The sequence below is a fragment of the Colius striatus genome, chromosome 3, assembly GCF_028858725.1.
Source record: "Colius striatus isolate bColStr4 chromosome 3, bColStr4.1.hap1, whole genome shotgun sequence".
Lineage (NCBI taxonomy): Eukaryota > Metazoa > Chordata > Aves > Coliiformes > Coliidae > Colius > Colius striatus.
The window spans coordinates 93,454,542-93,478,417 of NC_084761.1; the positions used below are offsets into that span (position 1 = coordinate 93,454,542).

The following is a 23,876-nucleotide window of genomic DNA, read 5'->3' on the forward strand; positions in this document are numbered from 1 at the left end:
GTTTCTACCGCGATACAATGGGGAGACTGTGTAATCAGGGCAACCAACCAACCTCCATGCAGCCCATGTTTATTTGGCTCAGAAGGGGGAAAAAAAAATAAAATCAGAGATGTGAATGGATTCAGCAGCAAATGGCATATATTAACGTGCTAAATAACACTCAGGCTCGTCTTCAGCCCCTCCACACCTAGCAACACCACCCGCAGAATAGATCCTTTCTTTGGGGATAAACCCCTGTGCCGGGACCCAAAATCAAAGCAATGAATCTCTAAGTTGCTTTCAGCCCCAACTGCACGTGCTCCAGCCATCAGACAGATTTCACAGTAGGCAGAAGCAATGAGTATCTAGAATTAAAAAGAATAGAGCCTGACCTACATGGGCGAGGGAGCAAATGGCAGGATCCAAAGCACCATGCTGAGACCGCATCTGTCCCACTCTCACACGCAAAGGATTCGTACAGAGGTCGATTTCACAGATAGTCTGCGTAAATCATCCTTCAGGGATGGATCCAAAGCACATGGGAGCGAGTAGGAGTCAGAGTACCAACACTCACAGGCTCTGAATCAAGTCCTAACTTGTTAAAACTGGCATGGTCTGCATCTGCCTATCTCACAAGACAAGAGTAGCACGATCAGATGATTGAAGTTCACTTTTGGAAATATTTTTCTTTTAGCTTAGTACCATGGCTGCTACAAATGAGCACCAGGCTCAATAAGCTTCCATTATCAACCAGCTCTTTGCAACTTCTACATTCACATTGGCTTTACTCTTTAAAAAGTCTCATAGATGACCAAAAATGTTCCATTGTGGTGCAAAAGGTTAGGATAAGCCAACACAGCTAAATATATATGGAGGCATTATTATTAAAGTTCCAACCAATTCAAGGCTGCTTCCAGAGAACAAGAAAAGGAATAGAAATCTAAATTAAATATTCAAAACAATACTAAATGCATTTCAGCTTGAGCAGCCCACCAGAAAACACAGGAAGAGGTCAGATGAAAGACAAACTCCTTGAAACAAGGGAAAAGTCAGTAGGTTCATGAAGGAAGGGGGAGAAAGGAGCATTTGCACCAAGTCCTGTCATGCTGGGATATATTTGCATGGACCCTTTGAGCAGCATGATTTTACAAGTCACTGAAAACACAAGCAGGAGCTTCACATTTCAGAAAAATCAGAAAGCTGCGCTGGTTCTCCTCCCACTGAATAAATAAAACCATGACAAAGGCTGTTGGGTTTTGTCAGCTTTTTTCTTTATTATTCAAACTAGTCACAAGAGGACCTCTGCATTATTATTTTCCCCTTCCAGTGGAAATTTCAATACCTTCTAATATTTAACCAAAAAAATGCACAGCCAGATGGTGGCCACCTCTACTGTATTCACACCATTCCATAACAAATATTCTGCACCCACATATACCAGTGTCACTCATGGTGAGACAGACACTCAAAAAGGAATTATCAGAGGAGTCATTGGAGAAGATCAGCTCTATCAACTAATTCACATCAGATGACAAACTTCATCTTCAGTTATTAAGTTATTACCAAAGGTCTCAAACCTTGAAAAGTGGGTTCCTACTTGCTAGCAAGTGTCACTTCTGCTTTTTTTTTTGTTTTGAATGACATTTTTTTCTGGAAAAAAACCCATTTTCCTGTAATTTCTCAAGCGCTATTTCATGCTACATGAAAGTTTCTTCTGTGGTTTAGAGTCAAACTTTGGAGTCTGGCCTTTGCTGTGTAAAAGTTCATCACAGAAGGGATGTGTTTTAATGTGCTGCTTGCGTCTTTTAACGAAGGTCAAAGAAACATATGGGCTTGGAAAACAAAGTCATAAAAAGTTTAAGGAGAATCTAAATGTATTTGAGCAATTTGCTGAGTTTTTTCATATTCCTAATAAAAATCAAATCAAATCAACCCTAATTTTCCAGTATGACGCACACTGTGTTTTATGTTTAAACCCAGCCACAATTTAAAGCGGCCGACAGCCTCAGAAGGAGGGAGGAACCAGGGTTTAAAGAACATAACCAGGGTTTTCTTAGATCGTCGTGTTGACTCTAGGTACAAGTCATGCTGACAGATTATTCATGAGCAAGTTCCCCAAGAGCACCATCCAAAAAAAATGCTCCAAAACTTAAGCAGAAGATGTGCAGTGACTTACATAAAGTCTGAATCAGGCTGCTAGATCTCAACACGCTTCTCTTTCACAAGTGAGAAATTACCTAATCGTTATATCTGTTAACAACCATTCAACAACAATTAACGAGTAAGACAGAAGCCAACAACTATTTCTCAAATACTATCATTATTTATCTCTTCCCCATTCACTCCCGTTCACTCTCACGAATCCCAGAGTTACAGAATGGTAAATATGTTGAGCAGAACAAAGATCTCTCAAGAAACTTCATCAAAAACCCTTCCAGCTCCCTATTCCTTTTTCTCCAATATTCAGAGAAACAAAAAAGGCACCTAACATCATTTGTGCCTGAAACTGTTGAATTTTGAGGTGCCCCCTTCAGCAAATTCCTGGTGAAGCAGGCATCCACCATGTTTGTAAGCTGTGTCACGCTGAGAAGTGCCGGAGCAGAAAGCAATTAAGGTCCCTTTTTTCCCCTCCTTACACACCAAAAATGAAATCAACATCCAAACTAGTTAGTTTCCAACGGAATATCAGTCTACCCACGAACAGGAAGGTTGCTCCTGCTCTTACCAAAAACTTTCTAAACATGCCATACAAAATCTTGTCTAAGCCACGGGACCAAGCCGAGCACATCCCGATGTTACCATATACGGTCACCAAGGCGAATACGATGGCAACTTGACAGATCTGGAACAAATATTGCGTTGTGTGTCACTGAGATAACATAGGCAGGAAAATATCAGATTGTATTACCTGTATCCGACCGGAGGTGTGGAGTGGTAGGAGCTACATTGCTGCAGGACATAGTCACTAAAGGTTAGTGACCCAAGATGGCATTCATCTCCCCAGAGGAGGAGGGCCAGAACAGGACACTGAGGACTTTTATGTCCAGTATAGGGCTTGCTTGGAGAGAAGAGGAATGGAATGACACGAGGGATGAGCCACTGGACCTGCACTGTTATCCCAGGTTCAGGACTGCCGCTCTCCGGTGCAGCTGGCAACAGGGCTCAAGCTGCCACCCTGTGCCTTGGCCGTCAGCCGGAAGGCATAGTCCCTCTTAGAAAACCACAGCACGAGAGTTTTGTTCTCAAAGACTGGATTTTATGCACACAGAAGTTCTTGTCTTCGTCCACAAGGAAAAGAAGGGGCTTGGTTATTTACTGAAATAGCTCCCAAGCAAGACTTTTTTGGTACAGGCTCCTTCGTGGAGATCCTTACCCTGGAATAAGATTGGTTGATGAGGGAATTATTCCATTAAGTTTTCTGGAAAGGTTATTCCAGAAAATTTGCAGGTGTAGAGAAGTCCTCAGACAAAGTTTTTAAACTTCAGCCCTGAAAATATTGGTTCAAACTTAGTCAATGCTACCTCACCCTTCATCCCTCCAGACACAGAAAGTTCTGCACCTGGACCTCTAAAATCAGACCTGCTCTCTGCTTTGCATGGATACTTTGAATGTATTGCCTCTTTCTTAAGAGGCTTGGTAGGCTAAGATGTCACCTTTTTTTGCAGTACATCAGAGTGGGAAACATTGGGTCACAGAAGGGATAGAGCCAGTAGGCACAGTTCCGACCATGGGAAAATATCCCCATTTGCTGGGTGTGTGGCAGGGGAAAGTTGCCACATTAGCCCAGCCACTCATCCCTGTGGGGCACTTGGCCTTAAAAGGTATCACTTAGATGAAGATGTAAAAATAATACAACATAACATTTAAGGCAAGATTGCAGCTGAGCACTCAACTGTCAGGAAATATCAAAGCTGGAGCACATGGGCAACTTAACTCTGCCCTCTTGTGCAAATGCACTACAGCACAGCCCTTCCCAGAAGACTGGCACGCAATCAGCCAACTCCAAATTGGCATCCCTATTCCAGCACAAGCTACTTTTGCCTAATACGAGTAGAAGAGGACCAGCACTTTCAGGGAAAGCCTCCTCAGCCACCTTCCTCACTTGGTTGCCAGCCAGTGAGCACCTATTTAACTTCTGACACCTCATATTAGGAGACATTGGCACTTTTTGGGCCACACACATCTAATTTGCAATCAGGATACAGATATTAAATAGTGTTTGGTCAAAACAAAGAGCCCTTCTTCCTCTGGAGTAAAGCCTGGCGACCTCAGGCTGAGATTTGGCCAACAGACTGTCTATAAAACCCGAGTGACTGAAACAGGTAACATTTATACATCTGCAGCGGCTGAACCCACCGTATGATACATTAGGAAAATATCTGTGGGCACGTTAACAACCAGGCATATTTTTCCAAGAATCTGAAGTTATCCCAATGCAAACATCTAATAATTGGGGATATTCAACAGCACTAAAAAAAAAAAAGGTTGCAGTGTGCTGGAGCATGTATCACCTCTGCTCACTTACAAGTTCGATCTTTCATCTATGTCCTTCGCTATCAGGAATACTCTCAGCCTCAAGACATGCAAAGCAGGATTTAAATGTTAGGGTTTTGCATAGCAATGACACATTTTTATTCTTCATTTTCCCTCTCTTCATATCAGTGCATGAATGAATGGTGATCTTTCAAAAGTCCCTTCCAGCCCTTAAGATTCTGTGATTCTGTGACCTTCTCCAAGGATTTAAACTCTAGCTCTGTTTCTACTTCTTTTTAAATAACAAGGACCATCTCTCCAGCCACGTGCAGAATGGATTTTTCCAGCTCTGAAAAGAGTTCAAATTACCTAATTACCAATCCAATCCTATCAACATTATACTTAAAAAAAACCTTTCCATAGGAAAAATGATGATGTCCTGAAATTGCCGCTGTTAATTTTCTGTCACTTCTTCACACAACAACAGCCCTCAGCACTTCATTTTCAAGGGGCAATAAAAGAGTCCAAGGAAGACAAGTGCAAACCAAATTTAAGCAGGGTCAGCCAGTAAAGCAGCCAATGCTCAGCTCACAACAGAGACAAAAATCTTTTTGTCTTCTTCTGCCCACTTCAGATCTTTTCCGGAACTCCACCAACTCCTCAGGTCCATTGCAATAATATACATCCATGAGGTCATCTGAATCCATACACTGCTGCCCATTGCCTACAGCTTAGACTGAGTCTCCATTGTAAACTTTGCCTGGAATTCAGGCTTGCAGGACTTACAATCTATATACTGTTTTCCTTTTCATTCACCTTCCAGCCGAATCAGTTTATAGCACTTTTGCCTCCATAAAATATTTGCATGGGAGCCAATGCCAAGAACGGGGTGGGGTGGGGGGGAGCAATATACTAACCAAACCTTGGGCTTTTAGAGTAACTCTCCTCCTCTCTTTTCCCACCCCTCATCCCCAAGGTTTATTTTTGGCAAGTTATGGCCCAAGCAGATGGGCAAGTTTAAACCTTTTAATTCACAGCTCCACGGCGCTGCTGGGTGATTTAAAGGTCTTTCAACAATTCATGCAACTCTGATACTGTTGGGAATTGCAGCTGGAGCAATCTGCATCCTAAAGCCATACACCCATTCTCCTGGAACAATGCAGCCCCTCCTTTGTGACCAGAGCCGGGGGGGAGCTGAAAGCATGGTCTCTCATTCAGGCTTTCCAAGGACAGCACCCTCCAAGGTATGACACAGGCGAGACTGGAGGAAAAGCCACTGCTCCTTCCACTCTGACCCCTGAGCTTTACTTAAAGCACCTTCCCATAAAGAAACTTCTTTTTGTCCACCCCCTCATCGCTCCCAGGTCAACGTATTTCAATTTGCCTCTGGTAGGATAACCTGTTTATTGAAATCTGATCAACTGCTGGAGCCCCAGCATTAAAATACACTCTCTCTGTTGGGAACTGTCATTCGTCTGTCACTGAGCAAGTTAATGGATGTGTTTGTTTAATTTGCTAGTGGGAATATACAGGGCAGAGGCTGGAGGGATTACAGGAGGGGAGAGGCATTTCTGATCCACAGAGGAATGCAGTTGCTTTTCTTTAAAATTGTCTGTGTGAGGGGTTTTTTTACACATGCACCAGCAAATCCCCTGGAAGTTCACCTGCACCCAAGAGCCTTCGGTAAAGGCAAAGCGGTCACGCTCCATCCCAACCCATAACCCCCAAACACTCAGGTGAGCGGGCAGCACACGTGGGGACGAGCCTGTGCCCCTCTGCAGATGAGCACCGTGCAGGGGATGAGGGATCCCCTGAGAGAGCAGCGCGGGTGTTTGCGGCTCCGCGAAGGGGGCGAGTCACGGCGCGGGCTCCCTTACCTCTCGCCGAGTCCGAAAAGGCGATTATCCCTGCCAAAAGGAGCGCGAGCTGCAATTCCATTTTGAAAACTAGATCCCTCCGTATCGTATAGGCTATCGTCCACTCAGACCTGGTGGCAGGAAAAAGGAGAGCAAAAGCATTACTGGGGGAGGGAAAAAAAACCCATCCCAAACACAGCACAACTTTGCAGGGTTTTAAAACCTCTTGTGAAGACTTTAAACAGCACATGAAAGAGCAACGTACTTGTAATTCATTCCTTGGCGCTCAGCAAGTAAAACTTTGCCCTTCTCTCTGCTTTTAGCCTGATATAAATCAAGAACCCACTGAGGCCAGTAAGTTCCTCTAAGTTTACAGTTAATGCGTAATTCTTTGGTATCTTGTACAAAACCAGTCTGGAAGGCAAACAAAACACTAGCGAGTGGCCATAAAACAAGATTTCAGGTTAACAATTTGTGGAGGAACTTGGGGAAGGGGGAGGAGGAGGAATGTTACCTCTCTCATCAGCAGCCCAGAAAACTTTGTGTTGCTGCTTCAGTGCCCCTCAGACAGGCTCTGGGTACGCACCTTCCTCCGCTCCGCAGCTTCTCTGAAAAGCACTGATTTTTTCCTTTCCCCCGAGCCCTACTTGTTTCCCTGCGCTCCAGAGGTGCGTCCCAAAGCAAAACCGCACTTAATTAGCCAGATTCTTGAAGGTGCCTTCGCTGTGATACGTAAACCCGGGGTAGATCAGGTTTACATTAATTACACCCTGTTCTCCTCCTAAAACTCTCACTCTCCAAACACTGTCTGAATTCCTCACCCTTGTAAACTCCCCGGTTTAAACACTCCGTGCCCCCAGGACACACAACAACCCGTGTACAGCATCCAGCAAAGCAAATACGGACGCTTTGCCATTAGTTTCACAATTTGCAGCGGGGAGCTGGTAAGGCGAGAGGGAGGGAGGGAGGGAGAGAGGGCGGGCGGTGGGCGGCCGGCGGGGCCGGGCAGCGGCGGGGGCTCCCACGGGGCAGGACCCGGGGCTCAGCGCGGCTCAGCCCCGCGGCGGCCGGTAACGGGATATTCGCAGCCGGGAATTGGGGTCGGGAAAAGAAGGCTGGGGGTGAGGGGAAAGAAGAGAGGGAAGGGAGAACACCAGGCGCGATGCCACGGTGCTGCACCCCGTTTCGGGACAATCCCGGCGGCTCCCAGCTGGGCGTTAGTGTCTCCCCAACCCAGCGCTGACCCAGACCGGGGGTTGTGGCGCGGGAGGGGGAGGAGGAACGGACGAGGAGGGGACTTACCTTGGCTGCCGCCGGGGCTCTAGCACCGTGCGCTGGCGCCCATCCCCGCCGCTCGCCGCCTCATGCCCTCCGCGGCCACGGCGCCCGGCCGGGCGCTCCGCCGCCGGCCTCTAACTCATCCCCCCCCGGGGCGGGTGGGGGCTGTGCGCTGCCTCAGGGGCTCTCCCCACCGAGCGACTCTCCGCCACCGGCTTTTTACCAAACTCCCACACACACCCCCGATTCGTTCCAGGGACGACTTTTTCCACTCGGGAGCCACGGGCAAGGAGCTAAGGAAAAGGGGGGAAACCTTGTAAATGATTTTTTTCCTGCTTTCCGGGTCGGGCTGAGCGTGTGTGTGCGGGGAGGGACAGCGGGGACCTGACAGACCCAGCCGGGGCTCCGCAGCCGCGGGATGCCCGGTGATGCCGTCCCGCAGCTCGCCCAGCCGGAATCCCGTTTAAGGAGTGAGGGGAGGAGGGGAAAGGGGCTGGGGAAGGGGAGGGGGGGGTGGGGGGGGGAAGAGCTGGGGCGAGAGAAACGAGCGATAAAGCAACTTTCCCTGCAGGGCTTTGTGGCTGTGGGGGCAGAGCCGCCGAGGAGGGCGGTGCGGTGCCGCCCCGCTCCAAACTTCGCACCAATCCCCGGGAGCTCCCGCCCTCCCCGCCGGCCCGCTCCGCGCCGCCGCTCCCCTTAACCCTTTCCAGGAGCGGCGGAGGGCACGGCCGCCGACCCGCCGAGCTCCGGCTGCTCCTCGGCGCGGTAGATCTCACCCTGCGGCCCCTCTGCTACCTTGGCTCCCCATGGCGGGGTAGCCCGGAGCACTATACACACCCTCTCGCCACTTCTCCGATGCCCTGCAGCCCAACCTCCCGGAGGCAGCGGTGCCAGCCCAGTGCCTTTCTCTGTCCCAGAGCAGTACCCCCGCCACCGCTTTGCTGCCTTACAGCCCTCCGGGGCAGCGATACCAGACAGCCCTATGCCCTGCTGTGCCCCAGAGCATCCACCTCTCCACCCCTCCGGTGCCTTACATCCCTCCGGGGCAGCGGTGCCGGCCCAGTGCCCCAGAGCATCCCTCCGTTTCATCCTCTTCCCCGCAATCTCTGGAGCCCACGTAGCCCCCGAAAGCCGTGGCTGTCTCCAGCCCCCTCCCCGCCGTGCTTCCCACAAGCCGTCTCTACCAAATCACCTTTCTTCCCATAGCAAAGAGAGCGTCCTGTCTGTGGAAACCCAACGTGGATGCCGCACAGGAGAAACTGGGCTCGGGTACACCGGTTTGATCTCTCAGCTTGGATACAAACCATGCCAGAAAGAGATTGGACTGAACTAAACTAAACTGTCAGGAAAATAAACTACGGAGATATCTGTTCCTTAGATTAACTGTTACATTTATTTATTATTTACTTGCAAACAGGACCCAGCTGATGCATCTGCTCTTACAGCAAATCACTCGCCACACAGGATGAGAACCAAACCTGGCAGAATTCACCAAACAGACTAAACAAATGACAAGAAGAAAAGCTGCCTCCCTATCTATACTTTTATATCTTGAGAGAAACATTGTTCCTGTTGATATTATTGTTCATTAGATGTCATATTTGATACACTCCAGCGCAAAGGCTTCCTTGAAAATGAAGCTGTCTCAATACTAATTCAATGGGATAAGCACAAGAGAACCCCTAAACCCAAGCCAAGGAGTAGTTTGAACATCCATCTTATCTGTTTTGTTAGGATTAGGAAATCACACACTCTATTATTATTACTACTAAATATTTTTACTCAGTGGTTCCTGGCAGCATGAAACCTTATGTATAAAAACATTGTTAAAAACATTCAAGACTAAACATATAAACCCCCTGAACTAGAAACAAAGTGGCTGACAATACTCTTTTTATATTTTACATATTTATATCATCTTTTTTGTTATTAAAGTTCATTCATCTGAGATGAATGAGATTCATCTCAGATGGACTACTCCTCCATCAGGCAATAACTTCAGCCTCATGGACTTCAAAGACAGTGTTAACTGAGGCAAACCTTCAGGACTTGACCTACATGGTCATATTCATGCCATGGATTCTGATAAAGTCACCAGAATGAGAGCTCAACCACATGCTACATCTTCAGGGAAGTGTAAAACACCTCTTTGTAATGTTTCCCACACATTTCACCTCAAAGAGGTCAAGGTCTTTGTCCCAGGGACATCACCATCCAGGTGATCCAACACCAAAATTATTTACAGGACCTTCTGTTCTCACATAGACTGAATTCCAAAGCAGCTTCAGTTCTGGCCCAGACGTGGGATGCCAGCTTGTCACAAGTGTGTTTCCCACCACATTAGGGCCTGACCCAAGAGCTCCTACTCATTACCTCATTTTTTCGGGGTCATGCACTGGAACTGAGATTTAATTCCTAAATACACTGTGGCTATCTCATCATAGAATGTCTAGATACTCAAGTGAACTCTGAGCCTGAATCCGTTCTGGTCTGGAAGAAGAGACCTTCTTCCAACCCGGGCTGTGCCCAAGACCAGTGTCAAGCATCCAGCTAGGGTTGGATGTAGCAGATAAAAATCTTCTCATGGATTCACTCCTTCCCTCCTCACTTCCTAATTGAAAATTCCCACATGTGCCTTTGTAGGCTCCAATATCTCCCAGACTGTGGCCATTTCTTCTCTCAATGCCCTTATACAGGAGCAAAATCCCTCCTGCAGCCTTTCACCAGTGGGAAGTTCTGGGAAAAGGAGAATTACAGAGGTGGTGCACAAGATTTTCAAAAGCACTCAGGTGCCTAAACACCTTCAGACTCCCCTTAAGCCTCTGTCTTTAGATGTAAAGAAGCTTTTTAAGAGTCTGACTCCAAGTGATATTGTAAATGGATTACATGGAGCTGGAAACAGAGCCCACAATTTCCATACTCCAGGCTAAAACAACCAGAAAATGACTCCAAAATCTCAGCACTATTAGTGTTTTTTTACATGAACTTGGGAATGGTGGAAAGACAGTCTGAAAACATGCTGTAAACTTCATCCATCTCATTCCCAATACCACAGTGGAGGAATAAATGTACAACATTGATACAGCAAAAGCAATTAATATTCCTGAAATGGCTCCTAGTTTATCAGAAACAAAATCTCATGCTCTTTTCCCAACACTTCTATCTAAATAAGGAAATATGCAGAGCTATGTTCTTTTTTCTGGGCTGGCTGTAATTTGCAGCATGATTGAGTAGTCTGAAAGTCAACAACCCCAGTTTGCTTGTGCACCTCACAGTCCTGAGACAAGGCTGTGGGAAAACAGCTTTCTGGAGCTGACAAACAAAACTGAATACTAAGCAACATGATTCTGCATGGCCCAAGAAGCAGCCTAACAGTCCATTTGTATCCCACTTGTCCCCAAAGCCCTGTTTCCAGACTATGGCTTTTCAGATTTTGTGTAGCTGTGATGGTCTAGTGAACATCCATCCCCAGAATGACTTTCCTCATGTCTCTGAAACCACGGCTTGGACATTTTCCAGCTTTCTTACCTCTTTTCCCCTAGGAGCTACTCACCTTTATCACCACAGAACTCTGGTTTTCCCAATTTTCTCCCTTCTGTCTTGATTGCTCTGCCTCTTCTTTTCCTCTACAGACAATGTGGGAGACACAGCATCTCCAGGCTGTAATTCCTAACCTGCTTCAATGATTTTTTTCAGAGTGCAGGTAATAGCCACACAGTTGACTTTCCCCATCTCATCCAGCAACCCAGGGGAGGGGGGCTGGGGCCATCTAAGCACTTGGGTTGGCAACAGTGCCTTGCAGGAACACGAGGCCCCATGGCACGGGTCCACAGGGACATGCCACCGGGGCGGAGGGTGTGCGAGACCGGGCACAGCTGACGGAGCACGTGAAGGTGATGGAAGGGCACGGCCAGGATTAGGCACATTCCCTCCACCCATTTGTGCAGCCCTCCTCGGGTTACTGGGAGGAGCAGACGCGTGGGGTCAGCCTGAGCATCCATCTGGGATGCCTGGCTCAGGGGATCCCTGTGGACACAGGGAAAGGTGAGTTACATGATTCATGGGGCACGTTTCCCTGGGTGGATCCATTCTGATAAAAGCACTTGGTGTGTGACAAAGAGTACAGAAAATGTCACACCACCAGATAGATAAGGAGCACACCACTCACCTTTCCATTTGCACACCACCAAAGCCACTGTGCTGATCTGTTTGGGTCTATGGTTCAGGTTGAACTGTGTTTTCCACAGAAAATGATGTTTTTATGAGAGCTGAATCACCATTTTCCCTACCTGTGGTAACAGAAACCTAGCTATAACCTGGGTAGTATCCACAGAGGGGGTGTAGGCAGATGGAAAGGGGATATGGTCCTGGAGGTGATAGGGTCCTTAAACCTGTATTTTTTTCCTTAATTAAAAAGTGGCATTTCTTCTCCCCTCGTATACACTTATTCCCTGAGGCTATGCTTTGCTCTAAGCTGTGTTGCAAAGAAACAAATGGTCCATCATACACATAAGGCAAGTTTTATACATGAAGTATGAACACCATTGTCAGGCAGAGAAGAAAAAATGCTAACATGGGAGGTAAATGACCTGTTAACTCCAATTTTGGTTCTGTGTGGGATGCTTGGAAGGTCCCACTGCCCATGGCTCTTGCATCAGACTGTAGAGGCTTCTGGCAGGCACAAATGATCGCCCCACTACCTTGTGGTCTCTGCCTTGGTTTGAAGTACCACCAGGAGAGGGTTCCCAGCTTTTCCCCCGAGGACTGGTCACACATGCTGCCCAGTCTTGCTGTGCCTGGAGAATGTGCTTGGATTTCTCATTGCTGCTAAATTTGCACATGACGGCATCTGCAGGAAATGCTTTCCACCATTCCCGCTTGGCTGGGAGACCCTATCTCTCTCGGCCAGGTTAGGCATGTCGTGTCACTGCTCCCTGGCACCAGGGAAACATGACAGCAGGACATGGGCAGCACTCAAGGGAACACCAGCCAGGCCAGCCCAGCCTGGCAGAATGCATCACATCGGTAGCACAGGTACCCCACACTGTCTTCCCAGGGGCTGCCAAAGGAAGTTCAAGGTCTTGCTGGCTAGAGCACACTCCTCAGTAGCTTAGTTCAGGTCTCTAAGATGGATTACAGCAGAGGGCAACTTCTCTCTCTAGGCTAAGTTGATCTCTCCTCTCAAAAGCAAAGCTCACTTGGACAGGAGAGCCAGAGCATCTCAGGGAAGTGCAGACAAATTTTTCCCTGGGTGACAGCTTCAAACAGCCTTCCCTGGTCCAAAAGCATGTTTAAGAAGATCCTAGTCCAATAAAAGCCTATAATACACACAAAATTCTTCTTCCTTGCAGGAAAGGTATGCACAAGGAAGGGCTTTAGATCAAGCAATACAGATGGAAGAACACAGTGAAGGTTTTGGACACAAAGTTCCAGACTTCATCTGCTTTTTGTCTGATTTCTCTCAGTAGAGGGAAAAGATATTACCTCTCCCAAGAAAATTTGCTTCCCTTGAACCCAACAACTACACTATCACAACTGCTACAGCAGGAGTAAACCACATTTGACACTCAGCACACCACTTCCAAGCTGCTGGAAAGTACTCAGGTATTTGGGAGAGGAATGTGCTGTAAAAAGCTTATGGCAGACCAGGTTGCCATTTGTTTAAAAGAGAAACGCTTCTGCTTTTGGTGGTGTGTCTCATTCTTCTTCCTCACATCGCTTCACATCACCTCAAGCAGTTTACTTATGTTCTGTGCTTTTATTTCCATTCTTAAATGTTTTCAGGCAGTTCCTTTAGTGGGTATTTGCTCAAACTACAAGTAGTTAAAGTTTCCAAATGTTCTCCATAAACACATCCTTCCTCAGGCCCCTTATCCTTTATATCACTCACCACTGGTTTCTTGGAGTCAGTCTGACACTGATGTATGAAGGATTTGATTTTGCTTTCCTTTTGCATCTGGCTAGTGCAAGAATAATCCCACTGGAGCCATTGCAATGGTTGTAAGTGAGAAAAAAAAACCTGGTCAAGCCAACAGACTCATCTGTGCAGCAACTCTTTAGTCCAGGTAGTCTGAGCTCAAAGCTCTGAATCTGCCATCCCCAAATTTAAATACCTCATCTGGGGAGGTGGCCACAGTTTTGAAGGCCTAAATCTCCTCTCATTGCTCCCTCACATCATAACCCCGTGTAAGGAATTTTGTCTGTACACATTGATGGTGGGTTTAGCAAACAGATGTAGCAAACATGAAAGGAGAGATGTGAAAAATAATAACAAAACAAAACAAAACAAAAATATCCCAAGACCGGCAGAGAGAGTGAAAAACAGAAATGTCAAATACTAATTGCTGCACAGATGTGAGGAATGTTAAGGGAAACTGTTTGGGGATTTATGTTCAAAAAAATAAGACAGCTTCCCAAACTATTTCCTTTCAAATCTCTCAGCATTTTCCATAAATTCCATGTGCATGTGTGGTGCTCTCTGATAACATACAAATCTGCATGCATAAACTGTTTGGAAATGTTTGTACAGTTTCATCCAAAAATATGACTGTATGTTTGTGTTTTAATTGTCAGCAATAGGATATTAGGCAATAGCCACATGCATCATGTCAGGGGCACTGGCTAAGTTTAGGTGGTAGCAGCACAACCTCCGCCTTCCTGGCTGGGTCTCCATAATGAAGAGAAACCAAAGTATCTGAAGGAAGAACCTGGAATTAAACAGGGTGCAAGCAATAACACAGCCTCTGCTCTGAGGGACTGAAGTGCTGGTCAAGACAGACCCACTGACACCAATAAAGCCCTTTCAGATTCATACACATGTAACCAGGAGCAGAAATTCCTGATTCCTAGATTTTTTGCAGCTCTGCAAAGAAAAAAAAAAGGCCTTTTGGGGAGAGGTGGGAGGGAATGACACTTTGCCTCAATCAGTGTTGTTTGAAATGTCTTTCATTTATTAACATTCTTGCTGAAGCTGAACATTAGTTCCACTTTATCAGGAATATAATGCAGCTGCATTTTCTGGATGGGAACACCACCAAAAATATGTTAACTCTATAGTCAACAGCTATGCCTTGTTTACTCTCATGCATAAAACCATACGGAAACAATCCTCGTAGGAAATCTCTCTTCTTTGTCTTTATCTGTATGCAAATACAAGTAATAGGAGAGGCTGGAATGGGATGTTTGCTGAGAGATGGGGTGGGAAGACTTGCTGCCCTCTCCCCAGCGAGCAGCCAGATGGGGTCAGATATCAGTGAATGTCTCCTAAGTCTGGTAGAGGGAGCTCAGAACCATGCTGTGCCTTTGTGGAGGAGTGCTGAGTGTTGGGCAGCCTCTTGCTCCATCCTGCCTGGATTGGCACAAGCTTTGTTTTCCCCAGGATTTTCTGGAAGCTCTGCCTGATTCCCCCAAGTGCAGATCCAAGCATGTCAGGCTGCTCTAGTACAGCAATAGGGTTTGCAGGGAAACCATATCCACCTCCTCAATGCTTTCCCTCTAGGACGTGCCTTTTGGAGTTGTGTTTTTCTTGAAGCAAATGCCACAGGAAGGGTGCTGGCTTGTGGAGGACTCTCAGCCCATACAACTGCAACACCCTGATAGCTCAGTCTTGGCAGTACTCATGCCAGGGGATGAGCTGCTCAAGGAAACCGACTGTCTCCAGAGATAGGTTCCCATGGGCACAGGGCATGGGGGCTGCAACAAGTGAGGCATCTCCAGAGAGGCTTCTCGGGAGCTCAGGGGAGACCTCTGGAACCTTCAGCTGCTCAAACATTCACCAGACCCTTCTTGTCCTGGTGCCATGCCCATGGCATCATCCTACAGCACTGGCAAGGCAGCTGTGAGCACAGGGCAAGGTTAGGGGTGAAGGACATTCACACCACAAGGACAAATCTTGATTGACCTGAGGAGCACTGCCCACTTGCCCACAGCCCAGGGGAAAGAGCTGCAAAATCCACCAGGATGTGACACACCAAATACTCCATCCCACCCTCCCCAGACACAGGCAGGGTTAGGTATTAACCACACAGAGTCTGCTCAGATTAGGGAGCTTGGAGACAGCCCCTTTGGTTGGGGAGCCACCCCCACAGCCATCCCCACATCAAGGGAAGAGCAGAGCGCAGGCTAAGGAGCCCTGGAAATATGCAAGGAGCTGCCAGCATTTGCTGCCAAACACTTTTATCTTTAGACAAAGATAAATCTGTTGCTTACTTAACCTAGCCTTTATGAAACTCACAGCTCCAGGTTTCCAAAAGGACAGGAGCAGAGTAGGGCTATCTGGTGCCCTGGTGAGCAGCAGGTATATACATGGGAGTTACAAGGTGACAATGTATCTAGTTAGAAAAATGGCTGGAGAGACAGTTATACATCATAGAAATAAGTAAAAACGTCACCTCCATGGGCCAGAGAACTTATCTTCCCATGTTTCTGTAAAGTGCAGGTGTCTGTTTACTTAGGAGAGCAATTAAGATATAGTGTTAATAATGAACAGAAACAAATCTTCTACTCAAAAAGAATAATTAAGAGCATAAAAACATTGCAACACAAGGCAGATGTAATGCAACAGTGAAAGAGAAAAAAAAGGCCATAAATACATAAAAGGGTGGCCTCAGCTGTCACAGGGTTTTTTAACCCAAGGCCAGATTGCAGAAAGATGCTGGTGATTCAAGGTGCAGCCCGCCCCACAGCACTGCCTCTGAGCCCCAGGCCCTGCTCACTGAGGGGCTTTTATTTATGTCATACATGACTGTGAGGTTAAACACATGAATGCTATCCCAAGGTTTTGGTGTGGAGATTTAGTGTGAATTGAAGACCTGCCTCCTGTCTCTCAGAGGTCTCACGTCCAGCTGACCAAGCACTACCAACGTTTTTGTCAAACCTCTGGCTTCCTGCAAAACCAAACTGGACCCCACTTTCATTTTCAGGTCATTTTCTTAGTTTTTGCAAGGGTAGATGCAGTAAAACCATTGCAAACACTGACTAGGAATAGCAACCCCTTTTTTGCTGTAAATCTCACCAGTCCCCATAAAGACTATCTTTATTTTAATACTAGAGTTCTTATCTGACAAGAATATAGCCCCTTCCTCTGCTATCCATGACCCATGCTGAACCAGTTTGGCCCGTGTTATTGTGCTAGTGTAATTCAGTGGAAAACAGATTGGATTAATCAGGCAGCTCTAGAGGAGTAAATAAAAGGAACATGCTTTAAAGAGTAAATAGACAAGTCTGGGTATAATGGAATAACTCCTGGCCGTGCTAAGTCAAAGAGAAAATACTGCCCTTGCTAAAATCCTGACACAGATCTTTGTTTCTGCAAGAAAGAGAACGCAACAAAATCCAAAGGGGAGCAGAGGGTGCTCTGGGGGTGTCCTCAAATCCACACGAGAAACAGTACCAGAAAAAAAGAAAAGGAGGGGGAAAAAATGAGGCAAGATCTCTGTAACAGCCAGGCTCGTGCTGGGGAAGAAATTCAATTTCTGAATGATCTGTAGAGGTTTTCTAAGAGGAGTGTAGAGGAAGCAGGGTTAGCTCTGGGTAATTCCTCACTGGTTCCAGACCAAATCTGTTTTGCAGCAGAAATGTTATTTTTTTTCCTCACCGCCAGCCCTGCAGTTCAACCTGGTCTGATGGGGCAAGTCCTCAGCTTCACCTCACCTTTTCCTTTTATGCTGCTTCAGTGAAGTCAAGAGCATGTTTGAAGGCAGTAATGGGATTTTCCTAGCACGGGGAATCCTACAGGAGTAACCAGCAGCTCCTGTCCAGGCCAGCAGCACCATTAGGCCAGTAGCACCATTTCCTGGGGCAGGAGGGGGCTGGGAGGATTTGATGCTCCCTGGCAGCCTCAGCATACAGATTCCCACTCTGGGAATGGTTGTCTGATGGTATAAATCAGCTCAGCACTGAAGTCTATTGATGTATCTTGCTCCACAGCCTGTTCTATCCCCAGCAAGAACTTGAGAAGCAGATGATACAAAACTTACTGCATTCCTGCCCTTCTCAATCAGTGTTTTGCACCCCTCAGGAGCCCTGCAAGAGAAATGGGGCACTCACCTCTCTGGGACTTAAGCAAGTAAGAAAGGGTTTTTTACAAGCCATGGTCTGATTTCAGTTGTATAATCCAAAGTGGATCCTGGTCTACCTCTATTCCTCTATCCCTGGGCTGGTCTACAGAGAGTAGGGGAAAAGACTTTAACATCATTTCTCACCTGAATACACGAGCAGTACATTTCCAAGTGGAGTAAAACATATATGGAGCCACTTTTCAGAGCTGACATGCTCGTTTTTGTGCAGTGGCATCAGAAAAAGTCCACTGTGAACAACTCAGGGACATTTGTTTCCCATCAGCTGCAGAGGAAATTCTCTGCCCTTGCAAGGTGTGAGAGTCCTTCCCCTGGGAAAATGGGACAGTGAATCTTGGAGAGAAAAGTGAAGTTCTCTTCCCCATTTCTACAGTGACTCTAGTGTCAGAGCTTTAATGAAGAGTTTTGACAACACATAACATATTGTCATGTGTTGGCTCAGCTTTATGGCTGTATTACCTCTTCTCTGCTAACAAGGGAATAGGGATCATCATTTCAGTTGAAAACAGACATACAAGTGCAGAAAAAAATAGAAATACATGCAATTTTATACAGTCATTTTTCTAACCAGACCCCAAATGTCTTCTTCAGAAAGCACCTGCTAAGATGAAAAGGTTAAGAAATTTTGAACACTTTGGGGTACTTATGTGACCATTAACTGAGATATTTAGATCACAGACACAAGCACCCCTACCTGACCAGAGCACTTGAAGTAAACGAATGGAGAGAAGGAATTATACATATTGTAAAGTTACATGGTGCAAAAGAATTCTTCAAGGAATGCCACATCCCGAACCTTAGATGAGGAAATCCAGGGCAGGCATTATGGAAAAATATTAATTCACATCAAGGCCAGGCAGAATTATGAGGATGATCAAACTCAATAATCCAAAGTGCATAAACTCAGCCATATTTTCAAACAAAGAGGAGTAAGTCTGAATTTGTCGTGTGATCCAGCCCCAAGGTGAGGGATTTGGGTTACAGAGTCATCCACATGAAAGCTTCACCAGGGCTCCATTTCAGAAAAGATTCGAAAGCAAAAGAAGTGGATTAAAACTGCAGCTCAGCTATTCCAAATCACTGACTGTGAGTCCAGGTGGGGAGTGCCACATTGGTTAGTGTGCTCTGCCGGGGCATGCAGCTCTGTGAATCCCAGTACACCTGGCAAATGGATGTTAGTGAATGGCAAGAGTCCATCAGAGCATTCTGCTTTCACCAGCTAAGGGTTCCTGCCTAGCCTTACAGCCCCCTCAGAGGTAAGCAGTCCTAAAGTCACTCTTCCATAGAATCATAGAATCATTTTGGTTGCAAAAGTCCTTTAAGATCATTGAGTCCAACCACTAACCTCACACTGCCCAGCCCATCACTAACCCATGGCCCTCAGCACCTCAGCTACACCACTTTTCAATGCCTCCAGGCATGGGGATTCCACCACCTCCCTGGGTGGCTCATTCCAATGCTTAACAACCCTCTCAGTGAAAAAGTTCTAGCAATAGGACAAGGGGTAATGGGATGAAGATGGAACACAAAAAATTCCATTTAAACATAAGAAAAAACTCTTTCACTGTTGAGGTGAGGGAGCCCTGGCACAGGCTGCCCAGGGAGGGTGTGGAGGCTCCTTCCTTGGAGGTCTTCAAGACCCACCTGAACACATTCCTGTGTGACCTGATCTAGGTCAACCTGCTTGAGCAGAGGGGTTGGACTAGATGATCTCTAAAGGTCCCTTCCAACTTTACCATTCTATGATTCTGTAAATCTAAACCTTCCCTGGTGCAACTTGAGCCCATTTCCTCTTGTCACCTTTGCTTACATCTGGGCAAGATTTATTTCCAATGTGTGTTTTCCCAACAAAGTTGCAAGGCACACTCCTGTCGACATTACCAAGCGACATAGCAAGCTATGCCTCATGAGAAGGCCTCTGGAAGGTGCTTCAAGATGAGCTGGTAGAAATTTAGGGGCAGGAAGTAAACTGGACAGTTTGAAACCTAGGAGGTCAGGAACGTGCAGTCACCCTTCAACACAAAGCTTTGGCCATTAAAAATGGATTGTCAAGAGAATATGGAACAGTAGGGCATTTGAGTTGATGTCTGTAAGAGAAAATTAAGAAGACTCTTCTTTCTGAGTAGAGAAACATTATTGCTAGCATCTATGTCCTTATGTGCCTACTTTTGTTAAACATAGGTCCATGCTCTGAAGATACGACCCAGGAAGGTTACTATGGCATATGCCAGAACATCTGAGTTATTAGTAGCTACTTTTTGCACAGCTTTCAGAGGTGTGCTGGGACTAAATAGTTAAAAAAATGTTTATTGGATCTGAATAAAGTTTCATGGATCACTCAAAAGTAACATGAAGCTCAAAATGGAGTGAAGGTTAGCCCAGTGCCATTTCTGGCAAGTCCCTTTGCAAGCAGAGTTGGAGTTTATTCTGGTAACGAACTCCAAGAGAGTGGTCCTGGAAAAGCATATTTCATTCTTAGGCTGAGACTTTTGCCATCTACTAAGGGCTTTTGAGCTTTTCTCTTGATCCTCCTCACCTGGGGAATGAGAATGTGCAAATTGACCTTGCTTCTTTTAATCCATCTAATGTTGGCACCCAAAGAAACTGATATCTTCCTAGATTCAACTCTTGACAGGTTGGTTTGCTTCTTCTGGCTTTGTTTCCTTCAGGAAGCAGAATAAGAATGTAAATCACAGGTACAATCCTGCAAGAGAGTGCAGGTTCTTGAAGGAGATGCTGTGTTGTTTCCATCACTTTGAGGCCCCTTTAGTATCACTCTTCACAGTGATACTGGGAACTTAATTGGAAGCAAAGGTCTCATTGCACTACACAGGAAGGCACATGGAAGCTGCTCTGGAAAAGAACTAGTTCTGTAGGAATTCATCCAGGGCACAGTCGAGTATCAGACTGGTTTTCTAACTGGGGTCACTGGAGTCCCATGAATCAGACCAGTCAGCCATGTACTCGGATAAGTTGGACAATGATCCTAACAATACTAGACACCAAATTGCTTTAAACACAAACTTGAATGCAGACATGGCTCAAATGTTTCTAGTAATAAACATACATCACAAGTTTAGATCTGCTTTCCCAATCAGACTGCTCTCAAAACAATTTCAGGTGTGCAAAAAGCAGCCGAATCAACAAATCCTTGTTCTGGAGCTGAATCAAGGACTCCTTATTCCTTATAAACTGCTAGAGAGAAGAGGAAATACAGATGCTTGGAACTGCAAGCTGAAGTACCACAAGTGTAATGTTGTGATGTCTCAAGCCTTACTTGTGTGTTTTCTGCATCTTTGGGTGCATCAGGACACCAGTATAGCCCATACCCTGGCCATCAGTTCCTAGGCTTGTGTAAGAAGCTGTTTGGTTGCTATATACAGACACTAGTCTGTTCATTCATGCATCTCTAATCACTTTACTAGCATTCATAAATTAAATCTCAGTGAAGCCTTCTTTTCCACTGATCTGTGAGTACCTCCTTTTGATGGAGAAAAGAGATACACTGGCAAGTTCAGTCTCTTGGCTGAGTTCCCCCAGTCAGCTGCAGCTCTGGAGCCCAGACTTCCAGCCCTTCCTCATAAACCTTAGTGCTTCATTATGGACATTTCCCATTTCAAAAAAAAAAAGCAATGTAAGGCATGAGAACAAGTCTGCCTGCAACACATGTACTGCAGGAGAGACCTCAGAGTCCCAGCCATCAAGGACATACCCAAGGAAGCTTCAGCACTGAGCATGCATAAGCCAGATGCCAGTCCTTTTCCTTGTGCTGCCTGTTCAAATGTCAATTGCATGCAGGCTTCTGATTTATAGCAAGTCATACCACCACCCTTCTGCTATGGAAGTGAGAATGCCTGAGTGAAGCCCCGGATGCCACCACACAGTGCAGGACACATGCTGTGAAACTGTCTCTTCATGATGCAAGAGGTGTAGGTGTAGAGCAAGTGGCTGACACCATCATCACCTAACAAGGGGAGTTTGCACAAAGAGTGAACATGAGCACATAGGCCAAGGTTGACAAATACTTGTCAGAGATGAGCCAGATCCTCAGTCCAAATTTCTCTAAAGCTCACGAGCATTTGGACTTGGAGCTGTTGTTCAGCCCATTGGAGACAGAAGTTCTCACAAGGATGCTGTGGGACATGTGTTGCTTTGATTTCCAGTGCCTGATCCAAATACCTACATGAGCACGTGATGCTTCAAACATCTCCCTCTTCCCCTCCCGTTGTCCTGACATGTTCTCACCAACTCTCTTGAGTTAGTATCATGTTTAGGGAAGCTTTGCAGACACTTCTTCACAGCTTTGCCAGGAATTCATCTCCTCATCCCAGTTTGTCTTGCAGATAGCCTAAGAAGCTGTATGTTTGTCTAGTCTATAGAAACTACCCTTTGCCAATCCTCTCCCTTCCTCACCCTAGCATTAAGACAAAAGAGAAAAGGAGATTTAAGTGCCACAAAGTCTAAGTTATGGGTGAGTAACAGATATGTGGTTTATCTCTTGCTGTTAAACACTCCTGGTGATGCAGACATCCATCTGAGCTCCATCAGTTGCAGCATCCTACCACTTAGCTCCATCCAACTGAACTACGTCATTTCCAGGACCAGGTCAAAAGTCATTGTCAAGATCCCACACGTGGATAAGTCCTCTGAGACCCAGAAGTGCTAGGGAACAAAAGCAAAAAAAAAAAACCAAAACAGGTAAGAAGCTCTGCATAGAGTTTTCCAGATCTGCTAAGGCAGGAATTGATCATCCCACATGGATGGTGGAAGGGCCCACATGGTTCAGTGCACATGGACTCTGTGCTGGTATATCTCTGCTGTGCTCCTAAGGCATTTCAGAGCTACTTCAGTTTTTGTCACTATCTGATTATTTCCCCCTTCCCTTCATAGATAAAGGAAGCAATGAAAATGCCAACATTTACTTTCATTTCTTCTTTTCTTATCTGTATCTCCCTCTTAGTTGGTAAGTGCTGCCCAGCCTCCGTTTCGCGATGTACAGCAGTAGTGTGTGAATAATAAATAACAGAGATATGCTTTCAGCCAGAAAATAAACCCCATATGTGTCCTCTTTTCTCTTGAAGAATTCATGCAAACATTGATTCCAGAGACTGTTATAATCCTGTTTACTTGTCAATGCTTGGAGTGAGCATGTAATTACAGTTCCACTGTAAGATACTTAACGTGTAATTCATGGCAAAGAGCTGCCACGTTATTATAGCCTTCTAAGTTTGGATTTGTGCCCTGAAACCTAAATTAGTCCCAACAATTTCTGTTCAGAGGAGGATAATTGAATGCAAATATTACCGAGCACACCAAAGAGTAAATTTCAGAGAGACAAGAAAAAACACAAGCAATTTTGGGGAGTTTTTTTAAGCTTTCTTTACCACCACAGTTTTGTTGGATTTGTATCTTCTTAGACAGGTAAAGAGCTTTTGTTTGAGTAGGGTGAAAAAGTGAATTGAGAATATCAATGGCAATCAAAGGAACTTTAGGAATCAATTCAGTCCATGAAGATAGACACAAAACCTTTAGGAATCATCTCTGGTGATTCCCAGTGGTGAAACTTTGATGTCAGTACTGAATTAAAAGATGAGGAAAGCTGTAGAAGTATTTGGTCTTTGCTTGCTTATTCACCTCAGTGCAGCTATGTCTCTAGAATCTGCTATTAAACTACTACCTGTCATATCGTCATCATCAACTACATTAACTGGGCCCTGCCTTTAAAATAATCCATCCTCAACACCATAACACTTAGCACTCCTATGAGCCTGTTCATACAAGACTCTCGTAGGGCTTTACATGTCCTGACTGCTTAAGTAACACAATGTGCCCAAGAATTTGGTCAGAGGTGCAATGGGGGTAGCTGTGCTTACCACAAGAAAGCTGCATACTTCATAGAATCATAGAATCTTTTCATTTGGAAATGACCTTTAAGATCAAGTCAAATCGCTCACACTGCCAAGCCCATCACTAACCCGTGTCCCTCAGCACCTCAGCTACATGGCTTTTAAATACCTCCAGGGATGGGGATTCAACCACCTCCCTGGGCAGCCTGGGACAGTGCTTAACAATGCTTTCAGAGAAGTTTTTTCTTAATCTCCAATCTAAACCTCCTCTGGTGTGACTTGAGGCTATTTCCTCTTGTTCTATCACTTGTTGCTTGGGAGATTGACCCTAAGCAACTTGCCGAGTAACTTGCACTACAGATAGCCGA

General features: G+C 45.8%; 1 protein-coding gene across 4 annotated transcripts in view; it reads right to left on the bottom strand.

Annotated features, from left to right (window-relative positions):
* FGFRL1 (fibroblast growth factor receptor like 1) overlaps positions 1-8,061 on the bottom strand; it is a 193,144-nt gene extending 185,083 nt beyond the window's left edge. The window contains exons 1-2 of one of the 4 annotated variants that reach the window (XM_061993094.1): positions 7,611-8,061; positions 6,330-6,439 (exon numbers count right to left, since the gene is read on the bottom strand). In XM_061993094.1, coding sequence (XP_061849078.1) covers positions 6,330-6,390 — 61 coding nt within the window. In that variant the 5' untranslated portion in view covers positions 6,391-6,439; positions 7,611-8,061. Of the gene's footprint in view, positions 1-6,329; positions 6,440-6,822; positions 6,842-6,894; positions 7,106-7,129; positions 7,195-7,610 lie in introns of those variants that run through there. The other 3 variants (XM_061993093.1, XM_061993095.1, XM_061993096.1) reach the window with 3 other exon arrangements.
* Between the last annotated feature and the right edge of the window lie 15,815 nt (positions 8,062-23,876).